Below are 21,081 nucleotides of genomic sequence, written 5' to 3'. Positions count from 1 at the left end.
GATTTTCCCAGATCTCTTGTCTGGGGGTGAATGTTTTGATTTGTTCTGCATTCCATCCATTAATTGTGTGTCTTTTACTGTCCAGTCTCTTCTCACACCCTGCAGTATACTGCCCTGTCTCCCTCCTCTCATCCCGTGACACTGCCCCAGCACTCTCATCTCACATCCTGCAGTATACTGCGGTCTCACTCCTCTCAGCCCTGCCGACACTGTCCCACTCCCTATCCTCACCCCGTGCAGTATACAGTCCGTCTCACTTCTCTCAGCCCTGTTGTGACACTGCCTCAGTCTCTTCTCACCCCTTGCAGTGTATTGACCCATCTCCCTCCTCTTATCGCCGCTGTGACACTGCCCAGGTCTCTTCTCTTACCTGCTGCAGTGTACTGCTCCGTCTTCGTTCTATCAACCCCGCTGTGACACTGCCCCACTCTCATCTCTCACGCCCTGCAGTATAATGCCCAGTCTCCCCCCTCATCCCGTGACACTGCCCCAGTCTCTTCTCACATTATGCAGTATACTGCCGTCTCACTCCCTTTCCTCAGCCCTGCTGTAACACTGTCCCACTCCCTTTCCTCAGCCCTTGCAGTATACTGCCGCCTCCCTCCTCTCATTCATGCTGTGACACTGCTGCACTCACTATCCTCACCCTGTGCCATATACTGCCCATCTCACACCTCTCAGCCCTGCTGTGACACTGTCCCAGTCTCATCTCTCACCCCCTGCAGTGATAGTGAGTCAGGCTCTTCACTTCGCTCTTGGACGGACACTGTCCTAATCTCCTTTCACCTCATGCGGTACACAAATCCTGTTGCGCCTTTCTCAGCCCTTTCTGAGATACTGCCCTAGTCTAATCTGAGCTCTTGGGATGACACGGCCCAGTCTATGCTCTCCCCTCCAGCAGTAACTAAGTCCTGAGGTTTCTTAATCATTCCCTGTCATGTCTTCACCTCCGCAGGTGCGTCTCTGACCCGTTTCTCTTTTGTCACGCGCCAATAGCAGCTCTACAGTCTCTGTCATGGACGGCATGTGAGGCGAGACATGCCACACGCTGGGCATCTTCTGTCAGAAGGGGGGCGTCCATTTCTAAAGCGGAATAAAGTTATAAGCACCGCAAAGCACACGCCCAGGTGGCATCGACCACTCTGCAGCCCCTACCAACTCGGATGTGTAAGGGAGCATTTGGTCCTGGTGCCCGAGGCACCTGGCCAGCCTCATCCTAAGAGTCAATGTCAGGCTCACCCCTTCCTCCTAAAATAACACGCTTGCAGGCTGGAAGATACCGCAAACTACTCAAAAACAGCTTACAGCAGCATCTCTCAAAACAATAGCTGTACTAGCAAAATCCGAGTTTCTCTCAAGATCGCACCAATACACGCGTTTTGTTTGCCCGAGAAGATCATTAAAAAAACAAACGCCTGAGAGTGCTGCGCGCGCGCCACTGCGAGGCATATGTTTTTAATTATCGTGCCAGTGTCTGGGCACGATAATTGAAAACATATGGGCTTTGGTGCACGTAACAGACACCAATAGGCCATGGGCGGAGCTATGCGACCGCCTATGGCCTATTGCGTGTTCTGTTACAAAACAACACGCACTACAAGCCCAATCAGAAAAGACCATAGGAAATGAACACGCACAAGCGTGTGCATTTCCCAGGTCTATTTTAAAAACCCCGTCAAAAGGATTCTGGCTGCGCGAACACTGCTGTGCAGTGTAACGCTAGGCCGAGACCTAGAAACAGCCAGAAATACAGGAGGTACTTCTAATCTGGCGGTTGGCCCTACCACGGGTTTGGCGGTGCCGGAGCAGGCCACCAGCATGACAGTCCGCTCCCGCACCACCAATCTCGTAATCAGGCTCTTAATGTAAATTACCAGACCACCCACAGTTCAGTTGATAGAACTCTCTCTCAAATGTCCACCTTCACTAATCCCCTTCATCATCGTGGTGAAGCCAACCTGCAATGTAACATTCTCTGCTTACTGCTAACTTTTTTCTATTAAAAGGTGAGACTCTTCAATTGGTGGTCTCTTTAGCCTCTGCTTCACTCTAGATGAGTAGACCTCGTCATGGACACTTAAATATGATTAGGCCTGATCACCCACAGAACTCCCGGCTGGATGCGTTTTCATCTGCCACTGCCCCTCTATGTATCCTCCTTAGCCTTCAGCCAACAATAACCCTCCACGCCAACCATCAGCTACTCTTGCCCCAATCCTCAACAAGCAGGTCCCATCACATAACTACCTTTCAATATGAATTTTCCTGAAAGATTCTTAAACTTTCTTATCAAAGGCAAATGAATCAGCAGCCTTTACATGTCTAGTCTGGGACTTTTTTTTGCCTAAAAGAACCTCCAAGGTTTCTTTAAAAACATCCCATTGGGATGTTAGCAGCGGTCTAATGATCTTTGTTATATTCTTTAACCTCATATCTATTTCTTCGATGCTCTCCGCGTTGTGTTAACCAGTTACCCTCGGCCCACCATTCATTTATACTATTCTGACAATTAAAAGGCCCTTGGTTTGCTGTATGTAAACAACATCAACATGAAATAAATACATAGGGGCTATGAATATTATATGATCCCAGGAACCAGTTACTCTACCCATTCCCTACCAACGACACCATACACTAATCGTTATTCTATCGCGCATATGGTACCAGGGATCCTTATCCTCACACAATGGAAGGTTAACATCCGTCATCTGTACTGTACGCATTCTGTGCGTAGGAAGTTTGCATATCTGTTGTCCATGTTGCACTTTCTACAAATAAGGCAAGCTTTTACAGCTGTAATATGTGTTGTACCTTTTCTGTTCTGTGTGTGAGAGAAGCTTGCACTGCTGCAGCCTGTACTTGTACTGTGTGAATGAGGGTAGCACTGCTGTAATCTGTGTAGGAAGTTTGAACTGCTGCCAGTGCAATACATGTTCTATGTGAGAAGGACATTTGCCAAGTTATGGCACCTGCCGTACCTGCTCAGTGTGTTAGGAAAGCTTGCATTGCTGTCTGCGAGAGAAGCTTGCACTGCTGCTGCCTGTGCTCGACCGGATACAGTTACACCAGGAAAATACCGACCAGCCACACACTCCCTAAGGGCCCTATTACGAGTCTGGTGGTTCAAGAACCGCCAGACTCATGGAGGCGCGTCGGTGGTAGATCCAGCCACCACTGCATCAGTGGTCTGACCGCCCAATTACGACTCGGGCAGTTGGACCACCATGGAACTGCTGGCTCCGCCAGGGAACCACGGTTCCCGGTTGTAGGTGCGGCGATCAGACGCCGCAATATGCTGGCAGCATATTACAAGTTTCCTCTCAGCCAGACTTTTCATGGCGGTTCCACCGCCATGAAAACCCTGGCGGAGATAGGAAAGAATCGGGGCCCTACGGGGCCCCCCTGTGCCTCAAACACATGTGGATGCACACAGGGGGCATAACATGTGCCCACCTGCAAGCAAGCACATTGGTTCCTGCACGGCATGGACTTTCGAGTCCAAGCCGTGCAGGAACCTGTAGTGCAGTCCCACTGCGGTGCCTTTTTTAATAGCCCCGCCGCCTTTAAAAGAGGCACCGCCATGGGACTGGCACGTCGCCTGCCTGCCAGACTACTAGAAAGTCTCAATCTGGTGGGTGGGAGGCGCAAGCTTTCGCGGAGCGGGCACTGTCACTCCGCCAAAAACTTGGAATCAGTGACTTAGTGTATTGTTCACTCACCCAAACTGTGATCCAGAGCCCACGGTGCAGCAGGTGAAGGCACGCTCACTCTCCCTGACTCGCTGGGACAGGAGGCTGGTCAAAGCTGGAAAATAGACTCCTGAAATTCAAAAAGAAGAACTGTTACCAGCACAATATACTAGACCAGCTATTTATGCTGATGGTCTATGCATGCACAGATGTGAGCAGAATATGGCATAATCCAAAGAGTAGGGTTTAAGAAAGGCAAAATCACAAAACCAGTGATACTCCTTCATCTGAATCAGTGTAAAGTACCCCAAAGCTATCACCCGGGGCCCACCATTTTCCTTTAAGATGACAGCAGACTCACCAAGTCTGCCAGTCCCTGCTTGAGATATGTATATTAATTTATGTGATCAAGATCGCAGTTTGCGATCGAAACGCGTCGTGGCAGGCACTATGCCTGAGCTATATTGAGTTTTCACACTTTGAAAATAGATCTCTGCACCTGAATACAGGAATTGGAGATATACATTTTCATAGTAATACATTTAATACATAGTCCACCCATCTTGAAGCCTGTGACCAAGGAGTTGCTGCTCTGAAACGCGTATGGCAATGAAATGCATCTGAATGAAATTAATTAACTTTCCACCCTATACCCCTACAAACCTAGTATCACAACTAAAAATAGAAGTATAAAATAAGGCAAAATTATGTATTTTATAGAATTAAAAAACAATTAACAATTAATAACAAATTGTTAATTATAATTTAACTCACTTACCACCCTACACCCCTACGAAACTAGCAGCCCACATCTAAAATATAAGTTAAATAAATAGGTATGAGGTAAATGACATTACAAATCAATAAATACTTACTATTTTAAAGAAATTGATTGTTAATTATTAGTTTTCCACCCTACATCCCTATAATCTTAACAGCCCTCCAATAACATATAACTAAAATAAATCAGTATTACATAAAGAACATAATATCAATCATGTGATTAAATAAAATCTATTACATTATTCTTAATTATCACCTTATTAGCTTACCAACATATGCCCCTACAAACCCAAAAACCTGCTAGGACACTATAAATTACTATTAAAAAATATTTTTAAATTCTAGATAACTTAAAATTAAAAGCAATATTCTAAAAATAATTAACATATCAATACTAACAAAATTAATATATCAACTAAAACACATTAAAATAATTAAAATGTATATTTTTAACCACTATATTAGTAAAAACAATATGAAAAACATCAATATTATTTACAATGATATTACCTAATATTCTTGTCAAAGATACTGGTGCAGCACTATATTTGTGTGTAACAATATTTAATTTCAAATATTTGTCTCCCGATAATTTTAAATCGTTATTTTGTCCAAACACCAGTCTACCAGGAGCCTTCCACGTGTTCCAATAGGTCAGGTCCGAAATCATTCTGCGGAACAACGTGGCTTTTTTGCTTTTTACCAACTGTGCTCCTAAAGGTCTGGCGTGAAGGTGACAGTATGTACAGTTCCAGACCACATTTCCCTGCTTTGCTCACCTTGTAGGAGCCCCATGAGGAAGCGGAAGAGAATCACGAGGAATAGGGGCACAGATGACATGTGCGCCACTACTGGGGTGGCAACCGTGATGAGTCCCCATGACAAGGCGGACATGAGCAGCACCTTCTCACCTCCAATCCTGCAAGAAGGAGAAAAAGTCAACCAGGGTGTCAATCATCTTTACTAAGAGTCAAGGTCAAGTAAAGTGCACCAGCGGTCACAGGAATCCGTGAGCTCACATCAGTTCAGGGCATCCACTGACTCACCTGCACGCCCAGATGTGTCAACTCACAAGCAAGTCCTCACATGCATCAACTCAGCAGCAGAGCTGGCCAGATGTTAACTCACAATTACCCCCAATGATCTGTTAACTCATCACTTGGCCAACACTTCTGACCTCACCGTCAGACACTGATAAGTATCAACACATCAGCAGACCCACACTTGCGTTAAATCACCAGCAGACCAGGGTGTGCATGAACTCACTGACAGAACCACAGTTGCATCAACCAACCAGAAGCATGTGCATGCATTAACTTCAATTACAGTACAAGCCGTTCAACACAGTGAACGGCGGAGTAGTTTAGTCAGTGAGATTCGGGGGATGGAATATCAAATAAACCAATTAAAAAATGCTGTGGGTGGAATAACCAAGCACTCAATAAAGATCAGAAAGTATTGGTGCAGCTTTTTGACTGCTTTTGTAATCAGACACTTCTTATCCAATAGATATCTCTGGCAATTGTACTGTCAAATGAGTTGTTGAGCCCCTAATTTGTTTCAGATTTTGTTGATGGGATAACCCAAACTTTCTCGTAAGGGGTCAGACTTGCTATGTTGTGCCTGGTCAGTGAAATAGGGGGTTATTGTTGGACCCGGCCTCGTAGAAAGGCCCTCCGTGCCCCCGCACCACCGAAACCTGGTGCCTGCAGCCCAAGCACGCGGCCCAGCCGACCTTTCCCACCAGGACACCTGCACCAACCCTGGACATCCCCGTCCATGGCCTCCCTCCTTTCGGCCACCCCGGGCCCGCGTGCCCACTCCCTGCAACAAGATGGCCGCCCGGCCCCAGCGCGACCCGGGCCTCGAGGCGCCACTCCGGCTGGAGGACATCACGCTTCCAGGGGATGAGAGAGGGAGGAGCAGTTTCTATCGCACCTCTGAACTCCCCTGGGACGATGGGTTTCGATCGGCCCTCCGGCCTCCCTGCGGGCTGGCTCCGTGCCTGCTGGGTGTCTGGGACTCCTCCCGACCCGGCCCTGAAAGGATCAAAGGACAATAGCAGGAAACCCCGACAAGCGGCCCCCAGGTGACAAGACCCCTGCCTGCGCAGACCCCGGACATCAAAGCGGGGTCGACCTATAACAAGGGGTGCTCTGAGACTGTCCGGCAGATTCGACGCTGGAACAACGAGAGCCTGCTGACGTGGTCGCGGCTCCTGGAACTGGAACCTACCTGAGCCCTGCTGAGTGACTCGCGGCTCCCTGAAGATCGTAAGACCTCCGAACTTGTACCTGAGCCCTGCTGAGTGACTCGCGGCTCCCTGAAGATCGTAAGACCTCCGAACTTGTACCTGAGCCCTGCGGAAGTGACTCGCGGCTCCCTGAAGATCGTAAGACCTCCGAACTTGTACCTGAGCCCTGCTGAGTGACTCGCGGCTCCCCCAGACTCTCACGGTCCCGCCGGACCCCGACTCCGACCACGTATCCCCCAGCTCGAGGATTGTGAGCTGTGCGCCGGATACGTCCCTGCTTTTGAACCGTTACCAGAGACTGTCCCGCTACCCCCTACCTTTCCGAGACTCTTGAGCCCGTGCTCACCCTGTACATATTTGCAGTGATACCTATTTGATAAAGCTTGTTTCTGAAGATACCCAGTGTGGTCTCTCTGTGTCGTGTGGTGCCAGAAGTACGATCCTAGTTGCGAGATTCCTCCCCCTGGGGAATCTCTCGCCAGTGCCCGGCTACAATACAACACGGGTGGGACTCAGGGAAGTCAGGACCCCTTTCCGGGCTCCTCTGAGGTCACCGTCTAACATTGGTGGCAAGCGACGGGATTCGGGCCCATCACCTAGAGATCGTACAGTGAACAACGGACGCACGACCAACAGAGATGGCAGAAGGAAGCGCCATGAGCTCCGCAGAAACCAACGCCAACAGAGTGTTCCAGGTGGAGCATCTGGAAGAATACACACACAAAGAGCTAAAACAATTTTGCAAAGAACTTAAAATAGCTACCACTGGCCTCAACACTAAGGAAGACTTGCAGAAAGCACTGAAAACTTGGGTGGAGACCGGGGCATCCCGCCCGGAAGGCACGGGGGAGCGCCCCGACGAAGCCGAACCCCCTCCAAGTGAAAGCAGCGACAATCAGGTGCAAGGCATTGTACCAGACGGGGGCCTATCCCCGGGAGAACTCGCGGACAGAGAGAGACGCCGCAGTCATGAACTCGAGTTAGCTAAACTCAAAATCGAGGGCGAATTGAAGTTAGCGGAGAAAAAGCTAGCGGTAGAGCAAATGCGCGTACAAGGCGAACTGGAAGAAAAGAAGCTCCAACGGGAGCACGAAGGAAGAAAGCTCCAACTAGAGCACGAACGCAGCTTAAAAGAACTCGAGCTCAAGGCCCGAAATGAGGACGGGAGGCCCTCGGGGAACCGAGAGACGGCCCCCCAAGGATGTGGTCAAAGAATATTATAAAAACGATGACATTCAGCAATGGTTTCGGGCCTACGAGGTCGCCATGACCTCCCATCGGATTCCACAGAAGGACTGGGGGGCGGGGTTGTGGGGGCGGTTTCTGAGCGAAGGAAGGGACACCCTGCTCGACCTACCCCTCTCCCTGCAGACCTCCTACAGCCACATGAAAGAGGCTCTCCTCACAAGATACGGCCTCACCCCAGAAATGTACCGCCAACGGTTCCGGGACTGCCGGAAGATCCCGGGCACCACCTGGGTGGAGTATGTAAACTTTTTTAGTCGGGCCTTCGATGGGTGGGTCAAGGGCAGCAAGGTCACCACCCTTGCCGAACTCACTGACCTCATGTTATGGGAACATCTGGCTGCGAACTGCTTCGTAGAGCTTCGTCAACATCTGCTGGATAGCAAGCTCACAGATCCCCGGAAGCTGGCTGTGGAGGCCGACCGCTGGACCAACACCCGGGTCTCCCGGGGCATGGTAGGAGAGTACCCCCGAACCAGTCAGGGACCACCCCGCCAGAGAGGGGGAGGGAACCAGGGAGGGCCGAGAGAGTCCCAGCCTAGCCCCCCGAAGACACCACCTCCACCTTTCCCGGCGCCCCCCCCACCAGTAACAGGGCCCCCTGGGAGACGAGGACACAGGGTGACCGTTACATGTTTTCGTTGCCAGAAACCCGGGCACTACGCCAATGACCCAGAGTGCCCCATGGCCACCCAAGTCACCCCTGCGAGACAGATAGCCAACGTAGCCCTGGGGGAGGAGGTTGAGGAAGCCGAGGAGTGGGAACCCGCCGCTATGGCCCTAGTATCCCTGGGAGATAGGGAAATGATCCCTGGTAGCCTCCTACCGTCCAACACACAGAAATATGGGCAGCTCGTCAAGATCAATGGCCACCAGGTAGAGGCCCTGCGGGACACCGGGGCCAGTATCACCGGTGTCCTCAGGCACCTAGTTCCCGAGGAGCAGATCCTCCCCAATGTCTTTTGCCCCGTAATCTCTGCAGACAATAGGGAAGTATGTGTCAGGTAGCCCTGGTGCCATTTGAGTGGGGAGGGGTGATAGGTAAACTCAAGGTGGCCGTAAGAACCTCCCAGCCGGTCGACTGCCTCTTAGGGAACGACCTGGAGAGTTCTCCCTGGAAGCACGTAGAGCGCAAGGCCCACCTAGGAATGATGGGACTCCCCGAGTGGGTGTGTGCCACTACCCGATCTATGACCGCCCGACTCACTCCCCGGAGAGAAGTCGAGAGCACCCCGGTCGAAGAAGCCCGTACCGTCCCCGCCGAGGGTCCTCCCGTTCCCCCATCAGAAGGGTCCGTCGCCAGCGACGACCCCGCACCATCCGACCCCGCCCCGGTCCCCGAGTGGGGGGATCTACCCGAGTTGGCCCATTGGCGCCACGAGGGCGGACCCACCCGGGAAGAATTTTGCCGGGAGCAAGCCACCTGTCCTTCCCTGGTCGGGCTGCGGCGCCAGGCCGAGGGCCAAGCCGCAGGTGACCAGACCGGAACGCACCGAATCTATTGGGAAAATAACATCCTGTATAGTGAGCAGAAATCAGTGGAGCTGGGATCCGGACGGGTACTGGTGGTACCCCTCCGCTTCCGGGATTTCCTCCTATGCTTAGCCCACGATGTCCCCCTCGCCGGTCACCTGGGTCAGGACAAGACCTACAGCCGTCTCGTGACCCATTTTTATTGGCCTAAGATGAAAGCAGCGGTAGAGGCACACTGCAAGTCCTGCCCCACGTGCCAAGCCAGTGGGAAGAGTGGGGGGAAGCGCAAGGCTCCCCTCCAACCCTTCCCGGTCGTCAGTACCCCCTTCGAACGAGTCGGAATCGACATCGTGGGGCCACTGGACCCCCCCACCTCCCAAGGTCACCGCTTCATCTTGGTCCTAGTAGACCACGCCACCCGCTATCCAGAGGCTATTCCCCTGCGCACCATTACGGCCCCCGTGGTGGGCCGGGCCCTGATGGGGATCTTTTCCAGGGTGGGTTTCCCCCGCGAGGTCGTGAGCGATCGCGGCACTAATTTTATATCAAGGTATATGACGTCCCTGTGGCAACAATGTGGGGTGTCCTATAAGTGCACCACCCCGTACCATCCCCAAGGGAACGGCCTAGTAGAGAGGTTTAATAGGACTTTGAAAGGGATGATCGCTGGCCTAGAAGAGCCCCTCCGGCGTAAGTTGGACGTCCTGCTCCCCTGCCTCTTGTTCGCTTACCGGGAGGTCCCCCAGAAGTCCTTAGGGTTCAGCCCGTTTGAATTACTCTATGGGCACCCCGTCCGAGGTCCCCTCAGTTTGGTTAAGGAAGGGTGGGAGGCAGCACCCCAGACCACCCCCCGAGATGTGTTCCAATATGTCCTAGCCCTCCGGAACCAGACCAGGAGGTTCCGAGAACTGGCCGAAGCCAACCTGGAGGCGAGTCAAGAAGAAATGAAGCGCTGGTACGACCAGAATGCTACTCTGGTCGAGTTCCAGCCGGGCCAGCAGGTGTGGGTCATGGCCCCCGTGAAGCCTGGCGCTCTCCAGGACCGATGGACTGGGCCCTACAAAGTGGTTGAGAGGAAGAGCCAAGTCACCTACTTGGTGGACGTCCAGTCGCCTCGGGATCCCCTCCGGGTCCTGCACGTGAACCGCCTCAAGCCTCACTTCGTGCGGACAGAACTGAGCCTCCTGCTGGCCACCGATGACGGGGCCGAAGATGAGTCGGATCCCCTCCCGGACCTCCTGTGTGTCAAGGAGCAGGATGGCTCCGTGGAGGGAGTGAACCTCTCCCCAGCCCTCACTGCCCAGCAACAAGCGGACTGCCGCCAACTCCTCAGACAATTTTCTGACCTCTTCTCCCTGACCCCCCGGGTCACCAACTGGTGTGTTCACGATGTGGACACCGGGGACAGCCCGCCGGTGAGACACCGAGCCTACCGGGTTCCTGACCGGGTCCGGTCCTGTATTCAAGCCGAAGTCTCGAAGATGTTGACCATGGGGGTGATCGAGCCCTCTGACAGTCCCTGGGCCAGCCCCGTGGTCCTGGTTCCGAAGGCAGCAGCCCCCGGTGTCGCCCCCGAGCTCCGGTTCTGCGTGGATTACCGGGGGCTCAATGACGTTACCCGAGCCGATGCCCACCCCATTCCACGAGCCGACGAGCTCATTGACCGACTAGGGGCCGCCCGGTTCCTCAGCACTTTCGACCTCACCTGCGGCTACTGGCAGATTGCGCTCACCGAAGGGGCCAAGGAGAGGTCTGCGTTCTCCACCCCCGATGGGCACTACCGCTTCCGCGTGATGCCCTTCGGGATGAAAAATGCCCCGGCCACTTTCCAGAGACTGGTAAATAGGGTCCTGGCCGGGCTAGAACAGTTCAGCGCGGCCTATCTGGACGACATCGCTGTCTTCAGTTCAGAGTGGAGTGAGCACCTCCAGCACCTCCGGAGAGTGCTAACCGCCCTGCGCCAGGCAGGCCTCACCATAAAAGCCAGCAAGTGCCAGATCGGGCAAGGATCCGTAGTCTACCTGGGGCACCAAGTCGGGAGTGGCCAGGTCGCTCCTCTACAGCCGAAGATCGACGCCATCCTGGCCTGGGACCCACCCATCACCCAAACGGAAGTCCGAGCCTTTCTGGGACTCACGGGCTACTACCGCCGATTCATTCAGGGGTATGGCAGCCTGGTCGGCCCTCTCACGGAACTCACGTCTAAAAAACAGCCAAAGAAGGTGCAATGGACGGCTGCCTGCCAGGAAGCTTTCGATGCTCTAAAAAAGGCCATGTGCACGGCCCCCGTCCTCCAGGCTCCCGACTACACCAAGGAGTTCATAGTCCAGACCGATGCCTCCGAGCATGGCATTGGGGCCGTCCTGTCCCAAGTGAATGATCAAGGCCTAGACCAGCCCGTCGCCTTCCTCAGTTGGCGGCTGCTACCCCGAGAACAAAAGTGGAGCACCATAGAGCGCGAAGCCTTTGCCGTGGTCTGGGCACTCAAAAAACTACGACCCTACCTGTTCGGCACTCATTTCAGGGTCCAAACTGACCATCGGCCCTTGCGATGGCTCATGCAGATGCGAGGAGAAAACCCCAAGCTACTGCGGTGGTCAATCTCCCTCCAGGGAATGGACTTCACCGTAGAACACCGCCCTGGTACGGACCACGCCAACGCGGACGGCCTCTCCCGGTTCTTCCGCCTCAGCGAAGAGAACCCCCCAAAGTGATGGGCAGTTCTCTCCGGCTTTCAGCTGGGGGGGGACGCGTGTTGGACCCGGCCTCGTAGAAAGGCCCTCCGTGCCCCCGCACCACCGAAACCTGGTGCCTGCAGCCCAAGCACGCGGCCCAGCCGACCTTTCCCACCAGGACACCTGCACCAACCCCGGACATCCCCGTCCATGGCCTCCCTCCTTTCGGCCACCCCGGGCCCGCGTGCCCACTCCCTGCAACAAGATGGCCGCCCGGCCCCAGCGCGACCCGGGCCTCGAGGCGCCACTCCGGCTGGAGGACATCACGCTTCCAGGGGATGAGAGAGGGAGGAGCAGTTTCTATCGCACCTCTGAACTCCCCTGGGACGATGGGTTTCGATCGGCCCTCCGGCCTCCCTGCGGGCTGGCTCCGTGCCTGCTGGGTGTCTGGGACTCCTCCCGACCCGGCCCTGAAAGGATCAAAGGACAATAGCAGGAAACCCCGACAAGCGGCCCCCAGGTGACAAGACCCCTGCCTGCGCAGACCCCGGACATCAAAGCGGGGTCGACCTATAACAAGGGGTGCTCTGAGACTGTCCGGCAGATTCGACGCTGGAACAACGAGAGCCTGCTGACGTGGTCGCGGCTCCTGGAACTGGAACCTACCTGAGCCCTGCTGAGTGACTCGCGGCTCCCTGAAGATCGTAAGACCTCCGAACTTGTACCTGAGCCCTGCTGAGTGACTCGCGGCTCCCTGAAGATCGTAAGACCTCCGAACTTGTACCTGAGCCCTGCGGAAGTGACTCGCGGCTCCCTGAAGATCGTAAGACCTCCGAACTTGTACCTGAGCCCTGCTGAGTGACTCGCGGCTCCCCGAAGATCGTAAGACCTCCGAACTTGTACCTGAGCCCTGCTGAGTGACTCGCGGCTCCCCCAGACTCTCACGGTCCCGCCGGACCCCGACTCCGACCACGTATCCCCCAGCTCGAGGATTGTGAGCTGTGCGCCGGATACGTCCCTGCTTTTGAACCGTTACCAGAGACTGTCCCGCTACCCCCTACCTTTCCGAGACTCTTGAGCCCGTGCTCACCCTGTACATATTTGCAGTGATACCTATTTGATAAAGCTTGTTTCTGAAGATACCCAGTGTGGTCTCTCTGTGTCGTGTGGTGCCAGAAGTACGATCCTAGTTGCGAGATTCCTCCCCCTGGGGAATCTCTCGCCAGTGCCCGGCTACAATACAACACGGGTGGGACTCAGGGAAGTCAGGACCCCTTTCCGGGCTCCTCTGAGGTCACCGTCTAACAGTTATGATTAACACATTTTCCAAGCTTGTTTTCAGCTCACAGTCTAGCTCTACATCATATTAAGCATAAAAATACCAGAAGGGTTGTTGTGCTCTTTTAAACTGCTTTCAATTTCACATACTGAACTCATAAAAAAACCAATATATTGACATTGTAGACTTAATGCTCAAAACCAAACTTATGGCCAAAATGTAAGCTTGTCAAGTATCCACTAAAGGTTACCTACCATGGATTATACCTAACTGTGCAGAACAACCCTGTACCACTATGCAGTAGTAAACGCCATGCAAGAAGTGGGGGGGTGGAAGGATCAACCAAGATCTGCCATGGGAGTTTGTGAATGCCAACCAACTTATGGGCATTCTCAAATTCTTATCGGATACTTTTCCACCTTGGATATTGTCAGAGATGTGTTGCAGCAAAGTGTTGGAGTAAATCCAAGAGTGGGAAGAGGAGCAAAACACCCCAGAGTAATGTGGATGCATGGTAAGGGGTTTCTCTGCACAGAAAAAATATTTTCCACATGGAGAAAATTAATACAGCTGCAAAGCGACTTTTCCCAATGAGAAAATGTACTTTTTGAAAAATCTGCATTTTGGAAATAGTAAAATACAAAAATGTCACAGTACCAAAACGTCAAAAGCCACTGCCAGTAAAATGCCCGGAAACGTGAGACTGTTTCAGCAGTCTTAGCCTACTACTGCCAATGTTTGTGAATTCCAAAAAGTAGTAAATCTGCATCCGTTCATAGGAATGCTCATGGGTTGCAGAGTAACAACTTTGTAAATTAGTCACTATGGCCCTAATTAGGATGTCAGTCAGAAAGCCTACGACCACAGGTTGGAGGCTTTCCAACTGACATCCCTGGTTTGAATTCTGACCACCATATTACGATTACAGCGGTCGAAATTCAAGCCAGCTGATCATTCTGGCTGGCTTTCGATGGGCTCAAGGAGCCAGTCAGCCAGTCAGAAAACAAACACAAGCCTTTGATACCAAACACAAGCCTTTACGGACGGCGTTTACACTGTCAGGATTATGATGTGTATTTCCAACAGGCTTTTCATGTCAGGCTTGCTGACATGGAAAGCCTGTCAGATAGTGACTTTGGGGTCTCTAGCAAGCCCCCCTCTCTTCGCGGCCTCCGGTTGGGGGTCGAGGGGGCACCTATGGTGCCTCGATGTAAATCCCTGCACTGTGGCAGGCCCCATTAGGTGCTTGCCACACAGTGCAGGGATTTACAGGGACTCGCAAATCTCAATGAGAGCTTGTGATGTGGCCGGTTTCGAACCACTGCACAAGCTCCCATAGGGAAATGGGAGTCTGGTGCGGTCGCATCATAATTGCGGTTTCGGACCGCCGTCCCAAGGTTAGTTGGTCTCGAAACCGCTGGGATGTCGGTCAGAGGAAACTCCGACCTACATTCTATTCAGACCCATAATATTTTTAAGTTCCTGGTCCAAAAAAATCAACAAGTTAAAACTGTCTCTTAGTGAAACGAGGATGAGAAAAACCAACAGAGACACAGGAGACCCAAATCACGGCCCCCAGACAAAACTACCAAGCCAAGAATACATTTATCTGTGGGGTATCACACAGCAAACACTGCACCCCTTTAAGAGCTGGTAAAAGTGGTTTTGCATTATAACGACATAAAGTGTAGCTAAGACTGTAAACTCAGGCCTGCGAAATTTATACGACCTTCATGCATGGTGCAGCTGGTGTCTGGGGTGGACTGAGATGCAAACTTGGAAAAATGTCTCTCTATTCGAGCCTGGAAGTGACCTAAATGACTAATGGCCAATTCCAGATTTCTTAGCAAAGAGGTCCCTCGTGCTGCATTTTACAGGGCCACTGAACCCCAACGTGCGCACACACACACAAAATGTGGCGGATGGGTGCATAGTTGATGCCCGAGATCACATCGCCTTAGAATCAAATCTAGCCAGAAAGATAAACAAATACATTGCTTCTCCTAATCCCACCACTAAAACAGTATTTTTTGGGCCTGTCATAACCACACCCAGTTCTCCTGTCTTAGTTCGACTACCAATCCTACCACTTACCCGTTATAATTATGGTGACATAGACAACATCAAACTGGCCTATTTAGAAAGTCTGAGAATGGTGACTAAGGCAATTTCTCAGAAAGGCTGGAGGGTTGGGGAAAAGCCTGACACATCACAGACTACCAGCCTTCCAGAAGAAATGGCCTATTAACTATACTGCAGTCAGCCATCAAACCAGGATTTACATAGTCATAGTTTTGTTGTAGACTTCACTTATCCACAAACAAATTTATGGTAGTTCTGTTACTTAGCATTCCTCATGGTCAGCATGCAGACATATATACTGAATAGGCTGTTCCCTGCCCCAAGCCTTTTTTGATCCTTGAATCCAGAGTAGTGATTCTGTTGGCGCTGCTACGCTATCAAGGATTCTTCAATTACCGATCCATCCGTACACTTACTTGTCACTGAGGTGTCCCCCAATTATCTGGGTCAGGCAGTAACCCCAGAAAAAGCTGCCGAGGACCATGCCAGTTTGCTTCTTGTCCCAGTTGAATTGAGCGCTCATCGACACAGAGCAGATGGGCATGGTGACCCGGGCACAGTACAGAAGACATGTGCCTAGAAGTAACATCACCGTCCATACACGGTACTCCTGCCTGAGGTAGAGGAGAAAGAAAGGTGGGAGACAATGTTACAATTTTTTAGAGGCCTTCCAGAATCAGCACTGAGACGGACCCTGAAGAAGGTGTGAACAACAAAGCATTTGTTTGAAACATGTTTACATTCAGTTTGGTGCACTGCTTTATCTGTGACTAATTGCCCCCACCCTTCTCCTGCCTCAATTCCTTGAGTTGTAAATAAATGAAGTGTTTGAATAGGCATTTTTTGTATTATAGGCTAATAACATACTGGATATATGTAGCAGGCTAAGGACCCCTCCTCTGTCCTTCTTTTCCTGTTGTGATTCTGCAGCTCCTGATAGGGTCGTGATACAATGACTAAGACCAGGTTGGTCTTCCACAGTACTGGTAGATCTTCAACTAAGTTGCATTCTGGGCCTGGTTGGCTTCTACCTGTCCTGCACCATAGCATGAGGAGGGGCAGAATATCTTGCTGGTGGTAGGGAAGAGAGGAGACATCCAAGGACTGCTTGAGGGCGACATGTCCAAGCACTGCAGCACGATAGGGAAGGTGGCTGTCAGACATGGACAGTATATGGTAGGCAAAAGTGCTCACTCATGTTCCTAATTACAAAGGATCTTTGCAGTGGTGTACAATTGCACTGCACAAGCGGGTCTGAAGAGTTTTTAAAATAGTACCTTGAACCTCTGAGAAAGATCCAAGAATATGGACACTACATGCCTGGCACAGGAAACACTGCTTTGCAAAGCAGAATACTCCCTGGCAGTCCTGAAGGCAGCAGGCTATCGATATAGCAAAAACAGAGCAAACCTGCACATCCAATCACAGGGGCCTAGATTTAGAAGGACTGCTTAATGGGACAATTCACAAATGTTGCTACACCTGCATTGGAAAAATACCCTTACCGGCAAACTACACATAAAAATTCCTAAACCCATCACCTCGGCTAAAGAACATCCCTCTAGAGCCTACCTACCCACACCCCCTGCTTACACTTTACTCCTTTTAAACATAACATCTTGGTAATCCTGCCTCACAGAAGATCTCTTTTCACTTACAGGATCAAAGCTACCAGACCTACTGGTCATTTAATCCTTTCTTGGACCTACCAGTTCTGTTTCAACCTCTTGGACCTACCATACCTCACCAACCGGGACTTTGTCCTCTATCAGTAACCTAGCTCTACTGGACCCCCTCCATCTCACCATCAGCTAGTCCTCCACAGCTTATGGCTCAGTGGTCTCACAACTAGCCACCCCACAAGGAAATGAGACTTTGCGAACCTGGAGGTACCCCCACCTAACCTGTCCATAATAAAGACATGGCCAACCGTTGCCATCATTGCTCCCTATTCAAAGCCACAAAACCAATGAACTTCTACTCGAATCATTAACCCGCGTTCATGGCTCAACAATATCACCAGTAACACTTTTTTCGATGAACATCTAATGCCCATACACTCTACCTCCCACAATAGCAAGACTGGAAAAGCAATTCTCAAGCATGATAATGTCACATGGAGCATGAAGGCAACAAACCGTAATGACTTGATTTGCAGGTGGTAAATTGTACCAGTCCAAATACCAGTTAATTAAATAAAACCATGGCTCTCAACTCTTCAAGCCCAAAAAAAACTAAAAATGAGGTCATCGGACTCGCTTCCGCCTGCCAACTTCATTAACTTCCTATATGTCCAAAAGTCATACAAAGTTGTCCTCCCGATCACATAACAAAGACAAGGAGATGTCAGTGGACCAGAAATATTGGCATGTTGGGGTAACAACAACAAAATGTAGAAAATCAATATTGTATTTAGAGGTGGGTTACCAGTGAAACAGTGAAGATGAAATAGGATACAGGCTAAGCTTGAGAACCTGCTGGTGGGCGCTCTGTCTGTTTGAACATGGTGGATTACAGTACAACAAGTGGTATACCAGACTATGGGATGCACAAGGCCGTACCTTACTGAACGCTTTGTAAGAAACACATGATTCGGAGCATCCTAATACGGGCTAAAGACCTAAATCGTGTCTGACAGGCAGAATTTGCAAACCAGAAATTAAATTCAGGTCTGTTCACACGAATAAGCTTAAGTGGCAAAGATTATGGCAGGACAGTGATTTCTCAGAGGCAGGGATGCCATATCTATAAAGGGATAACCATACTTATGCAAGGGTACAAGTTAGCACTTTCGCTTTTTTTTCCTCTGTTCCTAGTGATCTCCTAGGAACAATGGAAAAAAATGGATATCCACCAAAGTGAATGGCGAGCAAATTAATTATATATTACATGTGGATACATTTAGTAATTTTAGACTATACACTGATAGTGCTACAGCTAAGTGGTCTGAGACTACAGCACATAGAAAATAAACTCATTATTAACATTAATAAAATACAGGTGCTATACATGGATCATAAGATTAGGAATTTCCCTGGATGTTGGATATATCAAAGAATCATGTCCTGTAAATATTTAGATATAATTTAAGTGAGAAGGTAACATTTAGTGTGCATGAGGAAGTCATGTTTAAATGGGCAACGAGTACACTGTGAGGTCTGTGTTATTTTAACTCTAATATATGTATTTAAACTATATTTAGTCAAGCTTTTGTTAAAAGCCTATTTGGCTCAAGTGACGCTTATGGTTATATAATGGATCTCAGGATTACTCATTGCAAACATTTTATTTTAAAAGCTTTAAAATTGTTTAAAGGTAGATCCATTCAGGATGCATTTAATATTCTTACTACTACTGGAATAGATGCTCTACGTTTGGAAGTTGGGTTATGGTTACCGAGATATAAAATCTGAATTTTATTGTCATAAAACACCTGGATATGTTAGCCAGGTAAAATACTAAACCAGTAGCAAAGTGACAAGTTATGCTTAAATGAACCCAAATTTGTGAGCAATGAGAAACAATCTGCTTTATTTCAAAGATTAACTTTAAGTTTTATCAATCAGTTGTACAAGGTGGATCAATATTTGTTTGAAAAAAGTATTTAGGTGAGCAGTCACTTGGACACTCATTTAATGGTAATTAAGCGAATATTATGGGGAGAGTCACTTGGAAACTTTAATAGACTGAAGGAGGAGCAAGGTGTAGGTCGCTACGGAGCGTGCCAACTCCTTCAATGGTTACGTACCAGTTGTTATTCTAGTTTGGTTTCTGTCTAGGCTCTCAGAACTTTATGTAAGTTTCTACTCAGTCTTTTTGGAACTCCTCACTTATAGTTCCTACAGATCTTGAGTATGTCTTTTAGTTATGTCCAACGGAGAGCAACAGCATTTGAAACCTTTCTTAAATAATGTTGGAATATGTACAGTGACTTATGCCTTTGAATTTGTATTTGCTTTAAGTAAAACAGTCATAGAAACAGTGGTTGCTCTATTTTTTTTTTTAAAGAAGTGATGATTAAAAAAGTTGTAAATATTGATGATATTACATTGGATGGTGATTATAATCATATTAGTAATAATGTTTTTGATCCTTTGTTATTACTACTGAGTGTGTCATATCAATGGAATAAGTGCAATATTAAAGCAAGGGTAATATTTATGCAGGCAGTTATATTTTTGCTTAGTGTCTCAGCAGCATCATGTACATGCAGGAAGTGCAATATTAACCCTGGTAGCCCGTAAACCAATATAACCTCCAGTAATGCAATATTTCTGTGATGTATGATATTCCGGGACAGGAACAGTCATATTTCTACAGAAATTTTAGAATTTGTGCAGGGAATGCCACGAGTATACGGGGGAAGTGATGTTTAAACAGAATGGGAGATTTATATGGGAAATTCTATATTCATGCCGGACATGCCATATTTTGAAGGCGGTGGCGTATGTTTTTGGTTTAATTCTTTAGTGTTCGACAAAGCTTGTCTTCTAATTACTAATTCAATTTGTAAGCTACAGTTCCTACAACACATATAAAAGATATTCTCTAAAAATATATTTTGTCCTAACTAGAGAATGCTGTTTATGACAAGTGTGATATTTATGAAGAGAACAATTTGTATGCAGAGAGATTTTTTAAGAATGCCATATTTATGCAGAGGGCTGATTTATATACATTGTAATATTTATGCAGAATATGACATTCATGCAAAGGATGTGATATTCTTGCAGCTGGAAACATTTTTGCAAAATGTATATTTATGTAAAGTACAATATTTATGTGGCAGGCATGATATGTTTGCAGTTTGCAATCTATATGCAGAATGCAATATTTTTTGCATATCGATATTTATTTGATTTGTATGCAATGTGTGATACTTATACACAACGTTCTGTTTATGCAAATTGTATGATTTGCATGCAGTGTGTGACATTTATGCAGAATACAATGTTTATGCAGAGCGTGGTATTTGTGAAGAGTGTGGGATTTGTATGCAGCGTGTGATATTTAAGCATAACAAGAAATGTAAGTAATGTGACATTTATGCAGAGAATTTTATTCATATGCATTGTGCAATATTGACGCATAATAAACATAATCAATGTGACATTGATGCAGAGAATGTTATTCGTATGTAGTGTGTAATATTTATGCATAATAAACATAAGCAATGTGGCATTGATGCAGAGAATGTTAGTATGCCGTGTGTTATATTTATGCATAACATAAGCAATGCGACATTGATGCAGAGAATGTTAGTATGCAGTGTGTAATATGTATGCATAATAAACATAAGCAGTGTGACATTGATGCAGGGGATGGTAATAGTATGCAGTATGTAATATGTATGCATAATAAGAAATGTAAGCAATGTGACATTGGTGCAGAGGGATTTATTAGTATGTAGTGTGTGATATTTATGCATAATGAGATGTTTATGCAGCCTGAATTATTCATGCAGAGGGTGGCACATTATGCAGTGTGTGATATGTATGGATTGGTTATTTTTTATTATTATCTATAGAGGCTTAAAGCAGACGTGAGCTGCCCACTCATGAACAGTTCCTTGTAGTCATACAAATAAAAGGGGCACTCTTG

The 21,081-nt window shown here is 48.9% G+C and overlaps 1 protein-coding gene across 5 annotated transcripts in view; it reads right to left on the bottom strand.

Annotated features, from left to right (window-relative positions):
• Positions 1-21,081, bottom strand: part of SLC17A9 (solute carrier family 17 member 9) — a 165,082-nt gene that overhangs the window by 83,185 nt on the left and 60,816 nt on the right. For all 5 annotated transcript variants that reach the window (XM_085619747.1, XM_085619746.1, XM_085619744.1 and 2 more), the window contains exons 3-5: positions 15,897-16,094; positions 5,252-5,391; positions 3,720-3,819 (exon numbers count right to left, since the gene is read on the bottom strand). In XM_085619747.1, coding sequence (XP_085475873.1) covers positions 3,720-3,819; positions 5,252-5,391; positions 15,897-16,094 — 438 coding nt within the window. The remainder of the gene's footprint in view (positions 1-3,719; positions 3,820-5,251; positions 5,392-15,896; positions 16,095-21,081) is intronic.

This window comes from Triturus cristatus, chromosome 7 (genome assembly GCF_964204655.1).
Source record: "Triturus cristatus chromosome 7, aTriCri1.1, whole genome shotgun sequence".
Classification (NCBI taxonomy): domain Eukaryota; kingdom Metazoa; phylum Chordata; class Amphibia; order Caudata; family Salamandridae; genus Triturus; species Triturus cristatus.
The sequence above is the reverse complement of the archived record's forward strand: the minus strand, read 5'-3'. Positions and strand labels throughout refer to the sequence as shown.